The sequence below is a fragment of the Hyperolius riggenbachi genome, chromosome 3 (assembly GCF_040937935.1).
Source record: "Hyperolius riggenbachi isolate aHypRig1 chromosome 3, aHypRig1.pri, whole genome shotgun sequence".
NCBI classification, from domain to species: Eukaryota; Metazoa; Chordata; class Amphibia; order Anura; family Hyperoliidae; genus Hyperolius; species Hyperolius riggenbachi.
Window position 1 is genome coordinate 144,894,321 of NC_090648.1, and position 22,750 is coordinate 144,917,070.

The following is a 22,750-nucleotide window of genomic DNA, read 5'->3' on the forward strand; positions in this document are numbered from 1 at the left end:
ACCACGGAAGTCAGCTGGTAATGTGCTGTTGAGTGTGCGACGGCTCAGCAGGGACTCAGGAGCTTCAGGCGCAATGCGATGCGCTAAGTGTGCTAGGCCCCATTGACTTGCATTGTCGTTACATTATCTTGCGGTAAAACAGAGTAACGTAACGCAGGTTTTCAAAGCAAGTGTGAAAGTGGCCTGAAGAAAAATTGGAGCATTTGTAATTTATTAACGTGCAAATAAAACATGCAACATAAGTCATGGAATTACTTAATCAAGGTCTATCTGTAGGAGCCACTGGCTTACCTTAAAGGTGACGTTGAATGGAGGCCCAATAGCATTGTACCTGTCGGCGGAGCCCTGGGACGTGATCTCATACTGGTCCAGGCTGGAGTGTCTGGGGTAAAAGAATACAGTGATATTGGAAGGTTTTCTATACTTGCACTGATAGCTGCTTTCTCCAAGAGGCTCGCATTGACTCTTCCTGGGTGGCAGACTTACTAAGCAGTGCACAAGCTATAATGACATTAATTAATCCCCTCTCTGTTTTGTGCCTCGGATATTTGCTTGATCATAAGCATGTGTCTCTGTCCATGGAATTAATCCCACACATTGGGATTTAACACATACAATCCCTCTAATGACTAGTCACTCTTCCTAACATCCGGCCTGAAATCTGTGCAGGTAATAAAAGTAACTAATAATATAAGTGCGCTTTGCATAGAGCCAGACACTCCACTGTGCGGGTTCCATCTGGCCACTGATTAAAGTACATTCCCAGTCTCACTGATACACTGATACTTGGGGGTCACCCAAAGTTTCTGGATTTCTGCTTCATTGCATAAGAGTTGGAGCCAAAACAAACTGGAAAAAAAACTTCAGCTGTGACACATGGCTGATACAAAGAGATGATTTCAAACAAAATAAGCTAAACATTATAGAAAATGTGAAAATGGATATCAGTTGTGTCCAGTCCTTAATTTGAAGGATAAAATCAGGGACTGATATGAAATGCTTAATGTTCAATTTAAAGAGCTGTGAAAAAGTATGACTATACAAATATACTCACATATATAGCAGTATATGGTATAGACTGTAATCACCAATCATATACTCACTTTAAAGTTTTAAAAAGCACCATATTTGGGTACGTATTCATAAATTCTGTTCAGTAAATTCATGGGAGCAGAACATTGGCAAAACAACAAATGATATTCTTATGCTTATGCTCTGCAACATACACGCTACACTATATTATGCTCTGCAACCTACACTCCAAACCACTCTTTGGAGCTACTATGGGATGCCGTGGACGCCAACTGCTCCTCTGGGGAGCGCCTGCGGCTACCTCACATTGTGAGCATGGCTGGGGTGGGAGCTTCTGCACTGGTGCAAAGGCCAAGGCTATTTTAACTCTGGACAAACAGTGCTCTGATGGACTGTGACTTAGACTCCACACCCTACTTCTACCACTGGTATTGGGCAGGGCCGGTTTTAGACTTTTTGCTGCCTGAGGCAAACTTGTGAGGATGTCCCCCCACCCCCCCGGAATTGGAATGATCGCACAGTGCCCAACAATTTTCACAGCACGTTATAGCTGTAGTGATCCCCCAAAAAAGCACCCTCAGTATAGGTAGGTAGCCAGTTATAGGGGCCCACAGTGTTAGGAGCTAGGTACAGTTGTCCCCTGTATAGGTTAGCCAGGTACAGTTGCCCCCAGTATAGGTTGGCCAAGCACTCTCTTCACTTCCTGTTTCTGCTTGGTGCTGACCTCAGACTTCTGCTGCCTGAGGGAGTCGCCTCACTTGGCATCATGGGCAGACCGGGCCTGAAGCTTGGATTACCAAGGCCTTGCCAGCAACACTGGTTTCATCTGCATCTTTCCCTGTCTTGCCTAATTCCAACTGATCCCCATAACTAAAACCCCATTCCTAAGGTCTAACCCCTACATCCAAAGTTAGCAATAACTCCATTGTGGTACCCAAACCTAAATCTCCACTCTCACAGTTTGCCCTATTTTCAGAGTCGGTTCTTAAATTATACCTGACCTGAGGCAAAGCTACATAACATAAGAACATAGGTATGTTCATGCTGGATCCACATACCTCTATGCATTATTTGTTCCTCCTCTCGATCCCCCTGGTCCCCATAATCAGGCCCATTTCAAGGGGGGAGGGAGGTGGGCCTGGGTGCAGAGCCAGAGGGGGAGCAGCATGAGTGCGGGGCAGAGTAGGGGCATCTGTCCCTGGGGGCACTGCATGTTATGCAGAATATATATGTGGCCAAGCACCTACAGTGATGTGCACCCTTCCTCTCACCTCTCGCCCTAGTGCCTGCTTCTCCTGCGTCGCACACAAGGAGATCAAGAGGCCGGGTACTAGAGGAAGAGGTGAGCAGTGAGAGGAGTGCCCAGCCAGAGGAGGTTATAGAAGCACTGCTACTGCACATATATACTCTACATACTGGGCTGGGGGAGCAAAGGATGTGGGCCACTAAACATCACCAGGGAAGCTATATTAAAGAGGGGGGTTAAATCTAGCTACCTATACTGTATATTGGGGGAATGTGCAATGGGAATAGGGAATGGGCTACATCTGGCTACTGTATGTGTCATCTGGCCACCTAGGGGGGGGCATCTGGCCTATACTGGGGAGGGGATACTTCTGGCTACCTATACTGCAGAGGCCACCTGGCTACATATACTGGGGTGCATCTAGCTACCTATCCTTGGAGGGGCTGCATCTGGCTACCTTATACTGGATGCTCCTGTGGGTAACTATACTGGGGTGGGGGTGGGGGGGAGCTGTATCTGGCAATCTATGGGGGGGGGGGGGCAGGCCTTATCTTGTAACGTCTAGCTACCTAATATTGTGGCCTCCTCTTGCTACCTTTACAGGGTGGGAAGCTCACACCTCTGGCTACCTAATACTTGGGGCTGCGAAATTCCTTCTTATCATGCTCTCATTCCTTCCTGTTCCCCTCCTTTTCTTTTTCTCACCTAAGCCTTCTTCCAGCTGCTTGCAGCCGTCTGAGTCCCTCGCTGCAGCCCCTGTCCTCCGCGTTGTCCCACTGGCCGCCCGTGATGATGCAACCTCACCGGTGGGTCAGCTCTTCTGCCCACGCATCCACATCATCTGGAGCGTACTGCACCTGCGCAGTAGTTGTGTGCAGGCGCAGTTTGCGGCAGATGACGTGGACACACAGGCATGGATACCTGCACCTACACAGAAGACCCAACCTGCCGGCAGGTTTGCAATCATCATTGGTGGCCAGCCGGTCAACGCAGAGGACCGGGGCTGCAGTAAGGGAAGAAGCCCCAGGTGAGTAAAAAATAGATTGGTATATTCACATCGAAAGTCCTTTAAGGTGAGGCACATTAAACTTTACTTACCTGGGGCTTCTTCCAGCCCCTAGAAGTCTGTATGGTCCCTCGCCGCAGTTCCGCAATGCTCCACTGTTCAGCTGAACCCTCTGTAACAACCGCTGACTCGCCTGGTCGGTGGCTTTTGTGCACTGTTGGGCACGTGCCACTCACGATCACGCTCCAGTGTCAGTGAGAGATCAGCTGACCACTGGATCACAGCAGAACTGCAGTGAGGGACCACACAGACTTCTAGGGGCTGGGAGAAGCCCTAGGTAAGTAAAGCTTCATGTGTGTGCCTAATTTAAGCATTGGCACCCAATCCACTACCATCAGCTAATAACTTCCACCTGATAAGCATACACAGTTCACTAATAACTTTCACCTGCAGTGTAATCTCTCGGCATACAATCCATCGCCACCCAATAACTTCACCCAATAAGCATGTGGCTGCGCCCAATTCACCAGTGCTGAATCATTATTCTTCAATATATTTCTACTGAATAGTGCTATAATTATACTCTGGTCCTTACTGTGCCAAGTTCTGTTCACATTCAGTAAGTAATTCCCAACAGCTGTCCACGCAGTACAGCACATTCATTGATTCCTGTGCTGGCCCATCTGAATTAATCTCCTTCTTCCTTCACTTTCATTCATTGCCCAGAGCTTCTTTCCCTTATTTGTAAGTGCCACATCAATTCACTGTCATCCCCCTCTACCCCACTAGCATAGAGTCTTTGCACCTGTGGCTACCTCACTATACTGGATGGTTACCCATCTGATTTTTGTTTGTTTGTTTTTTTTTTTTTGGGGGGGGGGGGGGGCACATTTGGCTACTTATTATATTATATTATATTATGGGAGAAGGGGCCTGTGACTAGAGAGGGGGGCCATACATGATGCGCCACTGGGGCCACAGAAACCTTAGCAGCACCCCTGCTAGTAACCAATAGCAATCAATGACATTACAGTTTACTGCAGTCATGGATTACAGCAACTATACTGAATACGTTCTGATTTCTTACTAATTTAGCGGCCCTCCAGTAGCCAAGGCTGTACAGACAGGTCACATTTTTTGTTATGTGTGGGGGAGGGGAGAGAGCCTACAGAAGTCTACAGACCTGTTCTGAAGAGGTTATCAGTGACAGTGGAGTTTCACTTTAACACTGGAGAAAAGCAACAACCAGTAATATACCCTCGCTAACACTTAGTGGCCAGCGGTCTATAGCACAGTCATAAAACATTGGTAATCAGTGGCCTTGGATTGCCTTTGTGTAACACTTTTATTAGCTGTGTGCGGATACTTGCAGACAGTCTGCTCTCTGCCAGCCAAGTTCCCCATCCATGGGGCCTTATAACCACTGCCTAGCCCTAAACATTAAAAATGACATATGTTGCACGGCCATATGGGAAAACCATTAATGAAGGTGGAATTCCACTTAAATTTTTTACTTGCTTTTGAATCATGAGGAGAATATGATTGGTTACTGTGAGTAATATAGCTCAGCTCTAGTCTAAGAAGCTAATAAAGTCTCTCTGCCTTATATAAAAATGTTTTATATCCTGGCTGAGTCAGGACAACTCTGTAGATGATGAATATAAAGTACACAGGAAGGCTAAATAGCAGAAGTACCTTGTGAATAAAAGATCCGATTCATACTTGAGATTGAAATCCAAAAGAACCTCATTATCTGCAATTGTACTCTCCATCTCCTCGCTGTCACTGTACAAACACAAAAACAATATGTAAGGTGACAGAGTCATAAAAATGTAACATATTACCTGATATAAAGCTGTGTGATTGAAATATACAGTAAATGCAGCCATTTCATTTCAAGCTCTGTTCCCCTCTGTAGGATTTTTTAATGGTACGAAGAACAAATAAGGAACTATGCCATTACTCATACAATTTTCATATTTGATGCAGCTGTTCTTTTTAGAATAGTCAAGTCACATGATCTGTGCAGAAAGTATAGAGCATACATGTCAAACTCCAGCCTGCGGGCCAGATCTGGCCCTCAGAGCCATTACATTTGGCCCTCAAGTGGTTTCCCAACTTTGCATTATGTTTGGCCCACTCTAGACCACCAGGGAAGCTAAATTGGAGGTGAAGTCCTAGATCACCAGGTAAGCCATATGGGGGAGGTAGGGGGAAAGCACTAGACACCAGTGAACTGTATAGGGGATGGTGGTGGACTCTACACACCAGGGAACTCTATAGGGGAGGGAGGACCACTAGACACCAGGGAACTGTATAGGGGAGGGAGGAGAGCCACCAGACACCAGGGAACTGCATAGGGATTGGAGGGGGGGGGGCCCTTAGACACCTAGGCCTACTTCTCCCCCATCCACCCCTTACCCCTCCACTCTGTTTTATACTTTGTGTGATGGGATGCAGGACCTCTCTAGCTACTTAACACTGGGGGCTTATCTCCTAACTACCTACTCTGGAGGTCACATCTGGCTGTGGCTACCAATACTGGGGGGTTCTGGCTACCTACTGTTGGGGGACACCTTTGGCACATTTGATGGTGAAACCTAACACTAGGGGTACATCTGGTTACCTATGCTGGCAGGGGGGCTAATACTTAGGGGATAGCTGGCTATAATGGGGGGGAAGCTAATCCTGGGTACACATCTGGCTATCTATATGGGGGGACCTATCTCAGGGGAACATCTGGCAATCTCTGTGTTCACATTGAAAAGCTGGCTGTTCACCCACATGAGGTATTCAAGGGTAAGATGGGAGGGGATGATGGGATGGGGAGGAGTTTGGATGGAACACAGACTGCTGTTCAGTCAAGCTAAGCAGCATCTGATGAAGGAACAGGAAGTCAGCGCTTCTAAATCAGCCAGCCAGATAATCAAAACATGAATAATGCAGAAATGTTTTATGTGCAAAACACAAATATTGTGCATTTTAAATTATGATATGTTCTACACAATACGTATAAGGAAAACCATGAGCCTGAACTCAGGCTTTACAATGCTGAGAAGACATTATGTGACCACCTATCTAAGCATGGACTATTCAGCATGCATATATATTGCCCGAGCTCACTATCTGACATTCACAGCATACACAGCAATGATTGATACGCCTGTTTAGAAGTGTTGTTGTGCAGGTGGGAGACGGTGAAGTCAGAGGCTCAGTCACTCCTATTTTAGTAAAATTGTAAAATGATTTTCAGTTTAAACATATTTCCAAGTTGCTTCAAATTGCTCTACCAAGCTGACATCTGAGACAGCATATAAATATTATTAAGCCAATGGGCTTAGCAACAGAATCCATCTTTCTGAGATGAGGAAAAACTGATGCACTACAGTGGAAAAATCTGCAACAGCCATTGCCTTAAAGGGAAGGTCCAAGCAAAAAAAAAAAAATGAGATTCACTTACCTGGGGCTTCTACCAGCCCCATGCAGCCATCCTGTGCCCTCGTAGTCACTCACTGCTGCTCCAGTCCCCCGCTGGCAGCTTTCTGACCTCGGAGGTCAGGGCCAAATTGCGTACATTTTTACACATTCCCGCTAGTGCAGGAACATTAACACATACATTTTTACGCGTTAGTGGTGAAACGCGTAAATTTTTGTTCCTGCACTAGCTGGAATGCGTAAAAATGTATGCAATGTGGCCCTGACCTCCGAGGTCAGAAAGCTGCCAGCGGGGGACTGGAGCAGCAGTGAGTGACTACAAGGGCACAGGATGGCTACATGGGGCTGGTAGAAGCCCCAGGTAAGTGAATCTCATTTTTTTTTTTTGCTTGAACCTTCCCTTTAAAGCAGGTCTGTCATCTAAGCTAGGATAAACTGGGGAGAGGGATAAACTAGTAGTTTAAAGTGTATCAGAGATCAAAAATAATAAAAGATTTATACATACCTGGGGCTTCCTCCAGCACTACACGCACATATCGCTCCCGTTAGCTCGGCCAGTCTACGCAAGAGGAAGTGTACTCTCTATGTATCTCTCCAGCGGCCACGACTGGCCAAGCTAACGGTACCCAATACCAGAGCTGCAGGCAGCGGAGGACTGGCCAAGCTAACGGTACCCAATACCCGAGCTGCAGGCAGCGGAGGACTGGCCAAGCTAATGGTACCCAATACCAGAGCTGCAGGCAGCGGAGGACTGGCCGAAGTAATGGGACCCAATACCAGAGCTGCAGGCAGCGGAAGACTGGCCGAAGTAATGGGACCCAATACCAGAGCTGCAGGCAGCGGAAGACTGGCCAAGCTAACGGTACCCAATACCAGATCTGCAGGCAGCGGAGGATTGGCCAAGCTAACGGTACCCAATACCAGAGCTGCAGGCAGCGGAGGACTGGCCGAAGTAATGGGACCCAATACCAGAGCTGCAGGCAGCGGAAGACTGGCCAAGCTAATGGTACCCAATACCAGAGCTGCAGGCAGCGGAAGACTGGCCGAAGTAATGGGACCCAATACCAGAGCTGCAGGCAGCGGAGGACTGGCCAAGCTAACGGTACCCAATACCAGAGCTGCAGGCAGCGGAGGACTGGCCAAGCTAACGGTACCCAATACCAGAGCTGCAGGCAGCGGAGGACTGGCCGAAGTAATGGGACCCAATACCAGAGCTGCAGGCAGCGGAAGACTGGCCAAGCTAACGGTACCCAATACCAGATCTGCAGGCAGCGGAGGACTGGCCAAGCTAACGGTACCCAATACCAGAGCTGCAGGCAGCGGAAGACTGGCCGAAGTAATGGGACCCAATACCAGAGCTGCAGGCAGCGGAAGACTGGCCAAGCTAACGGTACCCAATACCAGATCTGCAGGCAGCGGAGGACTGGCCAAGCTAACGGTACCCAATACCAGAGCTGCAGGCAGCGGAGGACTGGCCGAAGTAATGGGACCCAATACCAGAGCTGCAGGCAGCGGAAGACTGGCCAAGCTAACGGTACCCAATACCAGAGCTGCAGGCAGCGGAAGACTGGCCGAAGTAATGGGACCCAATACCAGAGCTGCAGGCAGCGAAGGACTGGCCAAGCTAACGGTACCCAATACCAGAGCTGCAGGCAGCGGAGGACTGGCCAAGCTAATGGTACCCAATACCAGAGCTGCAGGCAGCGGAGGACTGGCCGAAGTAATGGGACCCAATACCAGAGCTGCAGGCAGCGGAAGACTGGCCAAGCTAACGGTACCCAATACCAGATCTGCAGGCAGCGGAGGACTGGCCAAGCTAACGGTACCCAATACCAGAGCTGCAGGCAGCGGAGGACTGGCCGAAGTAATGGGACCCAATACCAGAGCTGCAGGCAGCGGAAGACTGGCCAAGCTAACGGTACCCAATACCAGATCTGCAGGCAGCGGAGGACTGGCCAAGCTAACGGTACCCAATACCAGAGCTGCAGGCAGCGGAAGACTGGCCGAAGTAATGGGACCCAATACCAGAGCTGCAGGCAGCGGAGGACTGGCCAAGCTAACGGTACCCAATACCAGAGCTGCAGGCAGCGGAGGACTGGCCAAGCTAACGGTACCCAATACCAGAGCTGCAGGCAGCGGAGGACTGGCCGAAGTAATGGGACCCAATACCAGAGCTGCAGGCAGCGGAAGACTGGCCAAGCTAACGGTACCCAATACCAGATCTGCAGGCAGCGGAGGACTGGCCAAGCTAACGGTACCCAATACCAGAGCTGCAGGCAGCGGAAGACTGGCCGAAGTAATGGGACCCAATACCAGAGCTGCAGGCAGCGGAAGACTGGCCAAGCTAACGGTACCCAATACCAGATCTGCAGGCAGCGGAGGACTGGCCAAGCTAACGGTACCCAATACCAGAGCTGCAGGCAGCGGAGGACTGGCCGAAGTAATGGGACCCAATACCAGAGCTGCAGGCAGCGGAAGACTGGCCAAGCTAACGGTACCCAATACCAGAGCTGCAGGCAGCGGAAGACTGGCCGAAGTAATGGGACCCAATACCAGAGCTGCAGGCAGCGAAGGACTGGCCAAGCTAACGGTACCCAATACCAGAGCTGCAGGCAGCGGAGGACTGGCCAAGCTAATGGTACCCAATACCAGAGCTGCAGGCAGCGGAGGACTGGCCGAAGTAATGGGACCCAATACCAGAGCTGCAGGCAGCGGAAGACTGGCCAAGCTAACGGTACCCAATACCAGATCTGCAGGCAGCGGAGGACTGGCCAAGCTAACGGTACCCAATACCAGAGCTGCAGGCAGCGGAGGACTGGCCGAAGTAATGGGACCCAATACCAGAGCTGCAGGCAGCGGAAGACTGGCCAAGCTAACGGTACCCAATACCAGATCTGCAGGCAGCGGAGGACTGGCCAAGCTAACGGTACCCAATACCAGAGCTGCAGGCAGCGGAAGACTGGCCGAAGTAATGGGACCCAATACCAGAGCTGCAGGCAGCGGAGGACTGGCCAAGCTAACGGTACCCAATACCAGAGCTGCAGGCAGCGGAGGACTGGCCAAGCTAACGGTACCCAATACCAGAGCTGCAGGCAGCGGAGGACTGGCCGAAGTAATGGGACCCAATACCAGAGCTGCAGGCAGCGGAGGACTGGCCGAAGTAATGGGACCCAATACCAGAGCTGCAGGCAGCGGAGGACTGGCCGCAGTAATGGGACCCAATACCAGAGCTGCAGGCAGCGGAGGACTGGCCGCAGTAATGGGACCCAATACCAGAGCTGCAGGCAACGGAGGACTGGCCGAAGTAATGGGACCCAATACCAGAGCTGCAGGCAGCGGAGGACTGGCCGAAGTAACGGGACCCAATACCGGAGCTGCAGGCAGCGGAGGACTGGCCAAGCTAACGGTACCCAATACCAGAGCTGCAGGCAGCGGAGGACTGGCCGAAGTAATGGGACCCAATACCAGAGCTGCAGGCAGCGGAAGACTGGCCAAGCTAACGGTACCCAATACCAGAGCTGCAGGCAGCGGAAGACTGGCCGAAGTAATGGGACCCAATACCAGAGCTGCAGGCAGCGAAGGACTGGCCAAGCTAACGGTACCCAATACCAGAGCTGCAGGCAGCGGAGGACTGGCCAAGCTAATGGTACCCAATACCAGAGCTGCAGGCAGCGGAGGACTGGCCGAAGTAATGGGACCCAATACCAGAGCTGCAGGCAGCGGAAGACTGGCCAAGCTAACGGTACCCAATACCAGATCTGCAGGCAGCGGAGGACTGGCCAAGCTAACGGTACCCAATACCAGAGCTGCAGGCAGCGGAGGACTGGCCGAAGTAATGGGACCCAATACCAGAGCTGCAGGCAGCGGAAGACTGGCCAAGCTAACGGTACCCAATACCAGATCTGCAGGCAGCGGAGGACTGGCCAAGCTAACGGTACCCAATACCAGAGCTGCAGGCAGCGGAAGACTGGCCGAAGTAATGGGACCCAATACCAGAGCTGCAGGCAGCGGAGGACTGGCCAAGCTAACGGTACCCAATACCAGAGCTGCAGGCAGCGGAGGACTGGCCAAGCTAACGGTACCCAATACCAGAGCTGCAGGCAGCGGAGGACTGGCCGAAGTAATGGGACCCAATACCAGAGCTGCAGGCAGCGGAAGACTGGCCAAGCTAACGGTACCCAATACCAGATCTGCAGGCAGCGGAGGACTGGCCAAGCTAACGGTACCCAATACCAGAGCTGCAGGCAGCGGAAGACTGGCCGAAGTAATGGGACCCAATACCAGAGCTGCAGGCAGCGGAAGACTGGCCAAGCTAACGGTACCCAATACCAGATCTGCAGGCAGCGGAGGACTGGCCAAGCTAACGGTACCCAATACCAGAGCTGCAGGCAGCGGAGGACTGGCCGAAGTAATGGGACCCAATACCAGAGCTGCAGGCAGCGGAAGACTGGCCAAGCTAACGGTACCCAATACCAGAGCTGCAGGCAGCGGAAGACTGGCCGAAGTAATGGGACCCAATACCAGAGCTGCAGGCAGCGAAGGACTGGCCAAGCTAACGGTACCCAATACCAGAGCTGCAGGCAGCGGAGGACTGGCCAAGCTAATGGTACCCAATACCAGAGCTGCAGGCAGCGGAGGACTGGCCGAAGTAATGGGACCCAATACCAGAGCTGCAGGCAGCGGAAGACTGGCCAAGCTAACGGTACCCAATACCAGATCTGCAGGCAGCGGAGGACTGGCCAAGCTAACGGTACCCAATACCAGAGCTGCAGGCAGCGGAGGACTGGCCGAAGTAATGGGACCCAATACCAGAGCTGCAGGCAGCGGAAGACTGGCCAAGCTAACGGTACCCAATACCAGATCTGCAGGCAGCGGAGGACTGGCCAAGCTAACGGTACCCAATACCAGAGCTGCAGGCAGCGGAAGACTGGCCGAAGTAATGGGACCCAATACCAGAGCTGCAGGCAGCGGAGGACTGGCCAAGCTAACGGTACCCAATACCAGAGCTGCAGGCAGCGGAGGACTGGCCAAGCTAACGGTACCCAATACCAGAGCTGCAGGCAGCGGAGGACTGGCCGAAGTAATGGGACCCAATACCAGAGCTGCAGGCAGCGGAGGACTGGCCGAAGTAATGGGACCCAATACCAGAGCTGCAGGCAGCGGAGGACTGGCCGCAGTAATGGGACCCAATACCAGAGCTGCAGGCAGCGGAGGACTGGCCGCAGTAATGGGACCCAATACCAGAGCTGCAGGCAACGGAGGACTGGCCGAAGTAATGGGACCCAATACCAGAGCTGCAGGCAGCGGAGGACTGGCCGAAGTAACGGGACCCAATACCGGAGCTGCAGGCAGCGGAGGACTGGCCGAAGTAATGGGACCCAATACCAGAGCTGCAGGCAGCGGAGGACTGGCCGAAGTAACGGGACCCAATACCGGAGCTGCAGGCAGCGGAGGACGGCGGCGTGGGCACAGTCCATGCGCATGCGGCTGGAGGAAGCCCCAGGTATGTATAAATCTTTTATTATTTTTGATCTCTGGTTTGCTTTAAAGCACAACTCCAGACATAAGTGTTTCCCTATTTATGTCGGTGCAGAGGCTCTGTGATCAGCAAGTATTACCGTAAATAAAGTCTAGATACCCTCTATGCTAGTTTTTCTGCAGTATAGACTTTTAGAAATGCAGACTGTGATTTCATTGGAAGGACCAGGCTGCACCCTGTCCTTTGTAGTCCAATTGTAGCAAAATTCCACTGTGGCTAAAATGTGCTATAAAACTTGTATCACTGAAGCAAGAATGTCTTGGAAAATCACCTTTCCATATTAACCAACCACCCTGGCGTTCTATTTAAATTGCCAGGGTGGCAGCGGCAGGTTTTTGTTTTGTTTTCATGCTGCCAACTGAAAGTTGGTAGCATAAAAGCCCACTAGAGGGCGCACATGGTGCGCCCTTCTGATCGCTTTCGGCGATCACAAGTAACAAGAAATCCTGCGGAGAGCGGGATTTCTTGTTGGGCTTACCCCGTCGCCATGGCGATGATCGGGATGACGTCATGGACGTCAGCCGACGTCCTGACATCAGACACCTCCGATCCAGCCCTCCGATCCACAAATAATAATGAGGACAGCCGACATTGCTAATTAAGGGAAAAGTTAAGCATTCACACAGCAGGGCACAGAGCTGTGCTCATACCTGACTCTCTTAAGTTCCCCAGAGCTGCTCCATGCTCTGTACACACACTGCTGCTCCATGCTCTGTACACACGCTGCTGCTCCATGCTCTGTACACAGGATGCTGCTCCATGCTCTGTACACATGCTGCTGCTCCATGCTCTGTCCACACACTGCTGCTGAATGTTCTGTACACAAGTTGCTGCTCCATGCTCTGTACACACACTGCTGCTCCATGCTCTGTACACACACTGCTGCTCAATGCACTGTACACAAGCTGCTGCCTCATGCTCTGTACACACACTGCTGCTCCATGCTCTGTACACACACTGCTGCTCAATGCACTGTACACAAGCTGCTGCCTCATGCTTTGTACACACACTGCTGCTCCATGCTCTGTACACACCCTGCTGCTCCATGCTCTGTACACACACTGCTGCTCCATCCAAAGTCAACTGTAGCAGGAGAAGGAAGGGGGCAGTGCTGTAAGCTGCAGGATGTCTGCAGATATTCTGATGTCTCAGCTTGTGCCTGTCCCCAGACACTGCACTGGCCCAGGCCTGAGGGGGGATTCTGGGCAGCTGTAATCCCCCCCACGTTTGCCTATGAAGAGCATCCAGTAGAGTGGAGGAATTCTGCTGCCTAGCGCTGTAATCCTTATATACCCTTGGGACTTAGTCAGTACAAGTGCCGGTGTGCAAATCACGCCTCGAAGCAATAGATTGTTTAGTGGATACTGGCTTTCCATAGCCGTTGAGTCTACCCACTGCACTTCCGAGCTCTGTCATCCCACCCTGAAGAAAACTGCTGTGTGTGGTACTGGTACCCAGTGTGTGGCGCGGTGTGAGTGGAGGTGCGAGTGGTATATGGATTGCTCCATAGCTTGTTTTTAAGTGTTTCTAGTGAGCTGATGGGGGTTTTCTGAGCCCATTGATTATTAAATAAAGCAATTTTTTGATACGTGGTACCCCCTTAGTGATGACACTTAATTTGCTATTCATTGCTGCCTAGGACCCTCTTCTTCTTATGGTTATAGTCCTGTCCGAGTACAAACTTCTTTGTTCTACTGGGCATGCATGGATCATAATCGCATATGCCCAATATGTATGTGTCAGTATATGGTGGGAGTGCAGACATGAGGAGAATATTTGACAAGCTGTTGTAAAATATGTTTACAGTGATCTAGAGCTAGAACGGTGGGCTCAAGCAAATTGGGGACACCTCTGGACTATCCAGAGGCTCCCAACTACTGAGGTAAGTATCTCATTTTTAGTTAAATATTCGCTTCAGTAACGCTTTAAATCCAGTTCAGGTTTTCTGCATGACTATCATTCACTATACTGTAAGCTTAGTAAATCAACCCCGGTGGGATGCAGGATAATTACCATGGCATGTAAACATTTCAGATCAAGGCCATTCACTGTTGTGTTACTTCTCCAACAGACATGCATTCAGTACATAGACAATGTCTACACAATAGTGCAGTTTGATATGGTAAGACATTAACACTGTTACTATGGTAACATTGCTATATGCATGGCTGCTTTCTTTATTTGACTCTAGTTCTGCCACAAGTCTCAGCAGATAAGTTGACAACAGAGAGGTAAGTTGAAGGCAATGATAGACAAGATTGGTCGTATATAATTTACCTTCCGGCTGCTAGATGGATTTGCAGTGACGGAAGAAACACAGATTTACTGAATTCAAAGTCTAGTCGAAACACCACCTATAAAACAGATATAGATAGCCTGGAATTAGCCACAAATTCTTCATATTGGTGGCTGCATCGTCTGGGTGATGAATGAGATATCCACAAGCTATGTTTTCATTTTGCCATAAATCGTCTCATTGGCACTTTCCAAAAAGGAGGTGAAGTTCCTCACAAAATGTATAACAAATGAATAAATAAAAAACACACAAAGATTCCACAACCTATTTGATAGAGTCACATTAATAACAGATGATAGGAAGAAGATTCTAGCCAGAAAAAAGGCAGTTTTTGACAGCAAGAAACCCACTCTTGCCTATCCTCGTTTATGAAAAGACAGGACAGTGGTACATCATTTATTCCTCACATTCACTCCCTAACCAGCTCCTGTCATCTTCTGCAACTCAAAAACATATTACACATCTGACTTTTTCTCACTCAGGACATGACTAAAATGTCAGTACATGCTATCTTGTTTGGACTATTGTAATATTCATACTGCTTTGTGGACTACCAACTAACAGACTAGCACCACCTCAATCTGTACTGAACTTGGTTGCTTGTCTCATCCATCTTTCTTCTCGTTCTTCCTCTGCTGCTCTTCTCTGTCAAGGACTTCATTGGCTACCAATTAACCAGAGGATCCAATTCAAACTCTTAACTCTAATTTACAAAGCTCTCCACAATCTCTCTCCCTTATACTTATCCACACTAGTTTACAGATACCAACCCAATAGCAATCTCAGATCTGCACATGACCTTCTATTGTCCTCCTCTAGAATCACCTCCTTGTATTCACGTATACAAGATTTTGCACTTGCTTTACCCCTCCTCTGGAATACTCTGCCACAACGCACCCATCACTCTATAACTGTTGATATCTTTAAATGTGCCCTCAAAACTCACTTTTTCCAGCAAGCATACGCTCTACCTTAGTTCCCCTTTTGACCTCTGACCAAGTTTAACTTCCTTCCAGATAACCTAAAACACACTTGCCTCTAGGTATGAATATTGTATATTACCCCACCTCTTGTTCCCCCTATTTCTTTAGATTGTAAGCTCACAAGGGCAGGGCTCTTTCACCCTTTTGTGTCTTGGAATTTGTTACACATTCATTCATATTTCTTTTGTCACTGTATTACTAATTCTGTATTTTGTACAGATTCTCTATTTTGTACCAAGTCCGCATTTCATATATTGGTGCACACCATTGTCTGTATTATTTTGTACCCCATGTTTGCGTTTTACTTTGTACAGCACCACTGAATATGACCTTTATAAATCAATAATCATAATAATAATACATCATAGTCTAAGTGACACCAATCCAGCATTCAGGATTAACAGCTAGGAATCTAGCCTAGTGACAAGGTGGCACACAGCTAAGAGAACTCAATTCTGCTCCAGTGGTATATAGTATAAAAGCCAAATTTACCGGTCAGGACACTTTGTTCAATGGGGTCTTATGGGGATAAAGTAAACCAAAATGAATATTTTACTTATTTTAAACCTAACCTGTCCTATTACCCTGGGTTTGAAGTGCTTTAAAGCCCATTCAAACGTACAAACAATCTGTCCAACTATCTTCCAAACTTGTCTGTTGGAAAATAAATTTGGTGTGTGTACGGCTGGTAAACAACCAGACGACCAACTGATAACAGGTTGTTTGCCAGATCCAACTGGTGAATCAATCTACCCAACTATCATGCCACAATCATCATGGCCACAAGTATTTTGAACAACTTTGCTGTTTTTGAATTCCGGACATGTTGTGTAGTTTGTCATTTAGCTTGCACACATAGTATTTACGTGAGTTGGTTGTTTAGTTGGTTGGCGTGTGTGTATGTACTTGTCACTTAAACAACTTGTACTGTTGGTCATGATGTGCAGTTAGTTGGTTGTGCATTAAATTGGACTTGTGTATGAGTCTTTACTGATTGAACTGAAATCAATAGGTGGCTGCAAATAAACACTACTTAAATGCAAGTGACAAAGCCTATTCAAATAGAAAGGAATAGAGCTCCCAGGTCAGACATGTAGTGTTGTCACCACCAGGTGGGGCACTAGTAGCTTGCTTGTGGCCAGGAATGGACTTGGAAAAAACACAACACCAAATATGTAAAATCAACGGTATACAGTAACTGAAACCTACAGCACTCATCACATTTGTGTTTATGCTGAGACATATGGAGGACTCATCATCTTCTAAATACTTTAGTTGTCATGCAGGAAATGGATTGTTCACAATGAACTCGCAAGGCAAAACAGTAGCTGGGATGATTGTATCCACCAGACATATTCATTTCTAAACACAACTTTTCACCTACCTTGGCCTTGGCTCTGAAGAACGGGAAGCTGACATTACAGATCTTGCGGTTTGGAATCCGATCATCATTCTTACACTCTATTTTGATGTCTGATTCTTCCTATAGGGCATACAAAGAAATTGATTGATGTCACTCAAATAGAGAACATCCATTAACTGATACCTGCAATTTTGTGCAGCAATTAGGCTGTATATGGAACACAGATGTAGAATAGGGAAGCTTTAGAAATGGAAAATATATCATCTTGGTAAGAAATGGTCATTTGATCTTCCAGTGTTTTTCCCTTTTAATGCTTGATTTATTGTGGTGCGGGGGTCCATCACTTTCATGCTCGTAATATTTGTAATGTAAAGTAATGTAATAGTTGTGGCAGGTTATGAATGAGATGCAAGTTTTTCAAGCAGACCCTAATTTATTTATTTGCAGCTTGGTACTGGGCTGGCCCAAATCAGCAGCAACAATATTTCATTGGTCCTGTTACAATCTGCAAGCGATTTGCAACAAAATATGCATCGATTCAGTAAATTACTTCTGACGGGAAAGAAAATGACCAGATTTAGCAACAAGCTTATAACAAAAGGCTCCCTATCAGAGAGATGGTCAGTGAGTGAAATGCTAAGAATTACCACATGCATGCAAACTTAGTGCAAATTGTATGCAGCACTTCACTGGTCTAATTCCAAGCTGCACACAGTCTGGAACTAGACTTCGAACTGCCTCTCTTTTAAAGAACACTCAGATCCTAAATACCTTCTATCTACCTGGTGCACTTTTGTGGTCACAGGAGGATCCCTTTAACATATATTGTATAGAATGCAATATGGATTTCTTGCACACGTTTCATGTTTGAATCCGTAAAAACACTTAAAATACAGAATGGGAATACAGGTAGTCCCCGACTTACGAACGCCCGACTTACGAATGAGCCACCAATAGAAACGGTATGGATTCTGTGTTTCCAAGTCAAAAAAAATTCAAATTCGACTTGCAGTTTTTGAGAAAATCAATTTAAAAAAAATTCAAAGAAAACATGGCTTTTAAACTTGTGTAAGCAGGTACAGGGGGCTGAGGTGACACAGAGGGGGACACTGGAGGCACAGGGGGGCACAGAGGAGGTACAGGGGACAGAGATGGCACAATGTTCTGACTTAAGATCAGATTCAGGTTAAGAACGAACCTACAGTCCCTATCTCATTCGTTAACCGGGGACTACCTGTAGTGTACATTTTTATGTAATTGTTGCGGACAGGATGCTGTTGGTAAGGAAGTTAATGGGGGTGATGAAGAAATGTGCAGGAAGGGGAGGCAACAGAAAACAATTCATGGATCAGCCTAGAGGTGGATTTAAAGAACAAGCGACACCCATGCTAACCTAGAAATAAAAAACACATATATAAGTAGATAAATACTAGTAGTTCTTACATAACAGATATATTGCACTGACCACGTTATGATTCCTGTGAATTTTATAAAGGAAAAGCAGAGAATCCTATTCTAGGCAGTTTCCATTTTTGCTACCTTTGACCTCCTGACTTAATTTCCTCCATCACTTTTTTTCTCCTGTTGCTAATTCGGTATTCGTTACCCGCCCTCCTCCCAGAGTCTTCAGACACTCCCACTGAGGTCTATACTAGGAAGTGCACTGTCTTATGTCATTAGAAGGCGGGGGAAATAAAGGGAAGAGGATGAATATATTATAGATATTTTTTGGCAATGGCTATTAAAGGGCCAGTGCTCTTAAGGTTTGTGATAACTCCAAACCATAACAGCAGAAAAAGTTTTGACAGTTTTGAATGCAGGATTAGCATCTTTATCACCCAATACACTCAGACTAGTTTCTGTTAAAATTTGATTTTTATGGTGACAATCCCACTTTAAGCTAAACAGGCATGGGTGTATTTGTGAGCAAGATTACATCCCTCGAACACCTTGGAGAAAGGGAGGAGGGAGCAAGCAGCTGGAGACTGCTGCCTGTCGAGGAAGATAAAAGACGTTATTAATTGCCAAATATGCAAAAACAAACCTATTTTGTGTATCATTCATATATAATACTGTTCTATTATGCATATAAAGAAATAAAACTGTGCCTGAACTCAGTCTTTAAATAAGCTGGATATTCACCTTGGGGATCAGACTAGCAAACTGCAGGTTCTGAGAGTAGGAAATGTTGAGTACGGTGCTGTAGGCATTCTCCCCTCTGTTCTCTAGTGTCACCTCCAGGGCTACCCGCCTTCTGCTCCCTTCAATGATGAAGACAGAATTATCAAAGGATTGAGTGAAGGCATCACAGTCTGATGGGGGTCTCCGGAGGGAGCGCTGACAAAATTCCCTAAAAGACAAAAAAAGCTGTGAATGAGCAACTCCAATAACGTCAAAAAATAAGCATGCAATCTAAAAGACACACCTTGTAATTTATGTTGGGGTATCCTAATACCTACCCCTAAAAAACTGGGCAATTCTAGGACCTCAACCTACTGAAAGAACCCCAAGTCCCTCCCCAGTATAGATGAAATTCTGTCTGTGAATGATGTATTTCTTTGCTTGGATGAAAACAGAACACAGCAGATTCCCACCCCTCTCCCCCTCAGGAGATAACCTCTGGAAAGACCCTGCATCCTGTAGTGATTTGCATGCAGTGCATGAGCTAAGCTAGGCCAAGCTAGCCAGTTCTGCGCACTGTTCTAGACTAGAGGATGGGGAGTGAGGCCGTTATTGAATCCAGTAAAAGCATACTGAGGTATTGCTAAGCAGGAGAGCTCATTGTGATCATTCCAGTCTCTATTTTAAAATCAGGAAGTTTGAAAGGATCATAATAACCAAAAGTCAAGCAATGCAGCTCAAAGAACTGTCTCATGGCCTGTGCAAAGGAAAGTCAGGAATTCAAAGAGAAAATGTGTTATTAAGCAGAACCCCCATTGTATTGAAAACACATACATCAAATGGAGGGGAAAGGGGTAAAAAGAAAATTACAATACTGCAATATCACAAAAGTACAATTTATAAAACAAAACTAAAATACTCACTGGTCATTCTCACACAGGGAAATATATGATAACTACAATATAGTAAATGTTGGCTCCTCAGAGAATATGTAAAGATCAAAAACATGGTAAAATAAAACACTACTGTATTTGTCAATGGTATGGCACAATCAGTGTTCAGATACAATGCAATCCCAGTCACCTAGGAAGAACATCAATGTATTAAATGCATTCAAGCCAGATGGAGTAACATTGTCTGGTCAATGAATCCAGAAAGCTTTCTTTTGTAACAGCATGGGACTGTGTCTACTTTTGTAGATGTGGTCAACAATCATGGATTAAATGTCTATGTTTCCCACAGTGGCGTATCTAGGCAAGGCAGCGCCCATGGCAAATACTAAAATTGCGCCCCCCCCAGCCCCCCCCCCCCCCCCCCCACACACACACACACACACCTACAATCAACAGCATCCGGTCTCACCTTTTTGGACAGGGTGACCCCATCATGCATTCAGAACACACACGCACACACAAATACCAGAATGTAACAGTCACTATGAAATAAATGAGGCTATCCTTCTGATCCTCTGCCTCTAATACTTTAAGGCAGGGAACATACTTGACTGTTTTCATACGCGTTTTCTGCACAGAAGAACTGAAAACTCATGTTAATCAAGGGGCTAGTTCACACTTAATGTGTTTTTCTTGCACAGAAAAAAAACCTGACATTCTGCATGATAATTCTGCTCATTTTGTCAGTTTTCTGTATCAATTACATTACTTTTAACTGTTGTGAAAAAAGCACACATTTTTCTGCATAGAAACACACTTGGTGTGCAGAAAATGTGCGCAGAAAAAGCTGAGTTGAAAACTGAAAAACAAGTGTGATCCCTGCCTTAGCCATAGACCCTAAACAAGCAAGCAGATAAAATATCTATGACACATATGACAAGATTAGCTGCATGCATGTTTCAGGTGTGTGATTTAGACCCTAGTGACCAGAAGGATCAGCAGGATTTCCATGCAACTGGTATTGTTTAAAAGGAAATAAATATGGCAACCACCACTCTCATATGAATGAAAGCAATGAAACATTTTCAGTGACGATAATAACATAATAAAAGGCTGACAACCTATTAAATATTAGTAGATAGATACTGAGCTAGAAATATAATGCATTTTAACAACTGAGATACACTGTACAAGAGATACGTTGTTAAATCTGGCCACAGAGATGCCAGCAGGATAATGGTTAAAGTGCAGAGAGTGTCATAAATAAAAGTAAGTAAACAGCACACTGAGACAAGGCTGAGGAATGTGTGAATGACAGAGAGGAGAATTAATAGATCTTGTAACCTCCAGACCCCTAGCATCTGCCGCTATCTCAGGGGACTGAGACATGATCAGGGAGAGTGGGAAAAGTTTGGAGCTCACCTCTCAATAGCCTCTAATGTAGATATAAGACAAAGGCTGAGACGGGCAGGCTGCTGGATGATTGTTACTCCCTTAGACTCAGGAATGCTGTCAGCAGCACTGCGCCCCCCTGATGATTGAAGAGGGAGGTCGCCTGGGGCACATGTCATGCCTGCATCCCTCCAGATACGCGTCTGGTTTCCCATCTGCCAGTGTCTGTAGTGACTCTCTAATCTCACTGCAGTAGTTTTGGAATCACTTGATAAAGGGCCCCACATTATTTTTTTTAAACATAGTTTTATTGAATAGTAATCTGCATATACATAAACAGAGCAATAATAGCATCATTATTCAGATGAAAAGGATGATACAGTATTTTACTCATAAGGGTAGTTGTTAAACTGAAACAAGAGTAGAAATGCAGACTAAAAAGGAATTATATAACAGTAATATATATGTCAACATGACATATTATAACATAACAAGAAAAAGGCCATCAATACATCATACATAGATAAAAGAAATTAGCATGTATTAGAGGACGTTTATAAGACAACTGTAGCCGGTGATAGAGCCCATTTGCCCCATACTCTAGTGTATTTACCAGGACAGTTTCTATGCTGATATACCAATTTAATATATGGTAAAACATTATTAACCTGTATAATCCATTCAGATAGTAATGGAATTTGAGTAGTGATCCAACCCATCGTAATGGTCCTACGTGCATATAAGAGGGCCTCACGCAGCATGGTACGATCAAACTTACTGTATTGATGTTCAGGTAGTATACCTAATAGACAGATCTTAGGACATAGAGTGACTGGCTTTTCTAGAATTTCAGCCAATAGCTGGGTGGCTTGCAGCCAAAAAGGTTGTATTCAAGGACATTCCCACAGCATGTGCCAAAAGTCAGCTGATGGTGCCTGACACTTAGGGCAGGCCAGAGAGTAATTAATTTTAATTTTAGATAGTCTAAGGGGTGTAAGATATGCCTGTCTAATAATGTAAAATTGAATCAGTTTGCCATTTGCAGAAATAGAGGCGTGAATGGGTGACTCAAGAGCGTCCTCCCATTCTTCATCATCTAAATCTGGCAAAAGTGCAAACCATTTGGCTTTGAGAAGGTCTGAATCCCGATCAGCCAAGGCCGTGATGCAATAGGTGTATAACATGGATACCAGTCCACCCATTCCTTGTGTGCGTAGTATTCCTATTATTGGAAAATCAGAAAAGGACATTTGGAGGTTACCAAATTGGGCTTGCCAACAATGTCGTAGTTGCAGGTATTTATAAAACTGGTCATTAGTAGGGTTATGAGACAGCCTGAGCTGGTCAAAAGACTTAAAAACACCCTGAATCAAAAGATGACTAAAAGTAGTATCACCTAACCTTTGCCATTCCAAAGCACCATGAAATGAGGCCAATTGTGGGT

General features: G+C 46.8%; 1 protein-coding gene across 2 annotated transcripts in view; it reads right to left on the bottom strand.

The window, feature by feature from the left end:
- The window catches only part of ITGA11 (integrin subunit alpha 11), a 213,612-nt gene that overhangs the window by 13,318 nt on the left and 177,544 nt on the right, over window positions 1-22,750 (bottom strand). For both annotated transcript variants that reach the window (XM_068275048.1, XM_068275050.1), the window contains 5 exons: window positions 19,043-19,250; window positions 16,922-17,020; window positions 14,536-14,612; window positions 4,980-5,069; window positions 292-382 (listed from right to left, as the gene is read on the bottom strand). In XM_068275048.1, coding sequence (XP_068131149.1) covers window positions 292-382; window positions 4,980-5,069; window positions 14,536-14,612; window positions 16,922-17,020; window positions 19,043-19,250 — 565 coding nt within the window. The remainder of the gene's footprint in view (window positions 1-291; window positions 383-4,979; window positions 5,070-14,535; window positions 14,613-16,921; window positions 17,021-19,042; window positions 19,251-22,750) is intronic.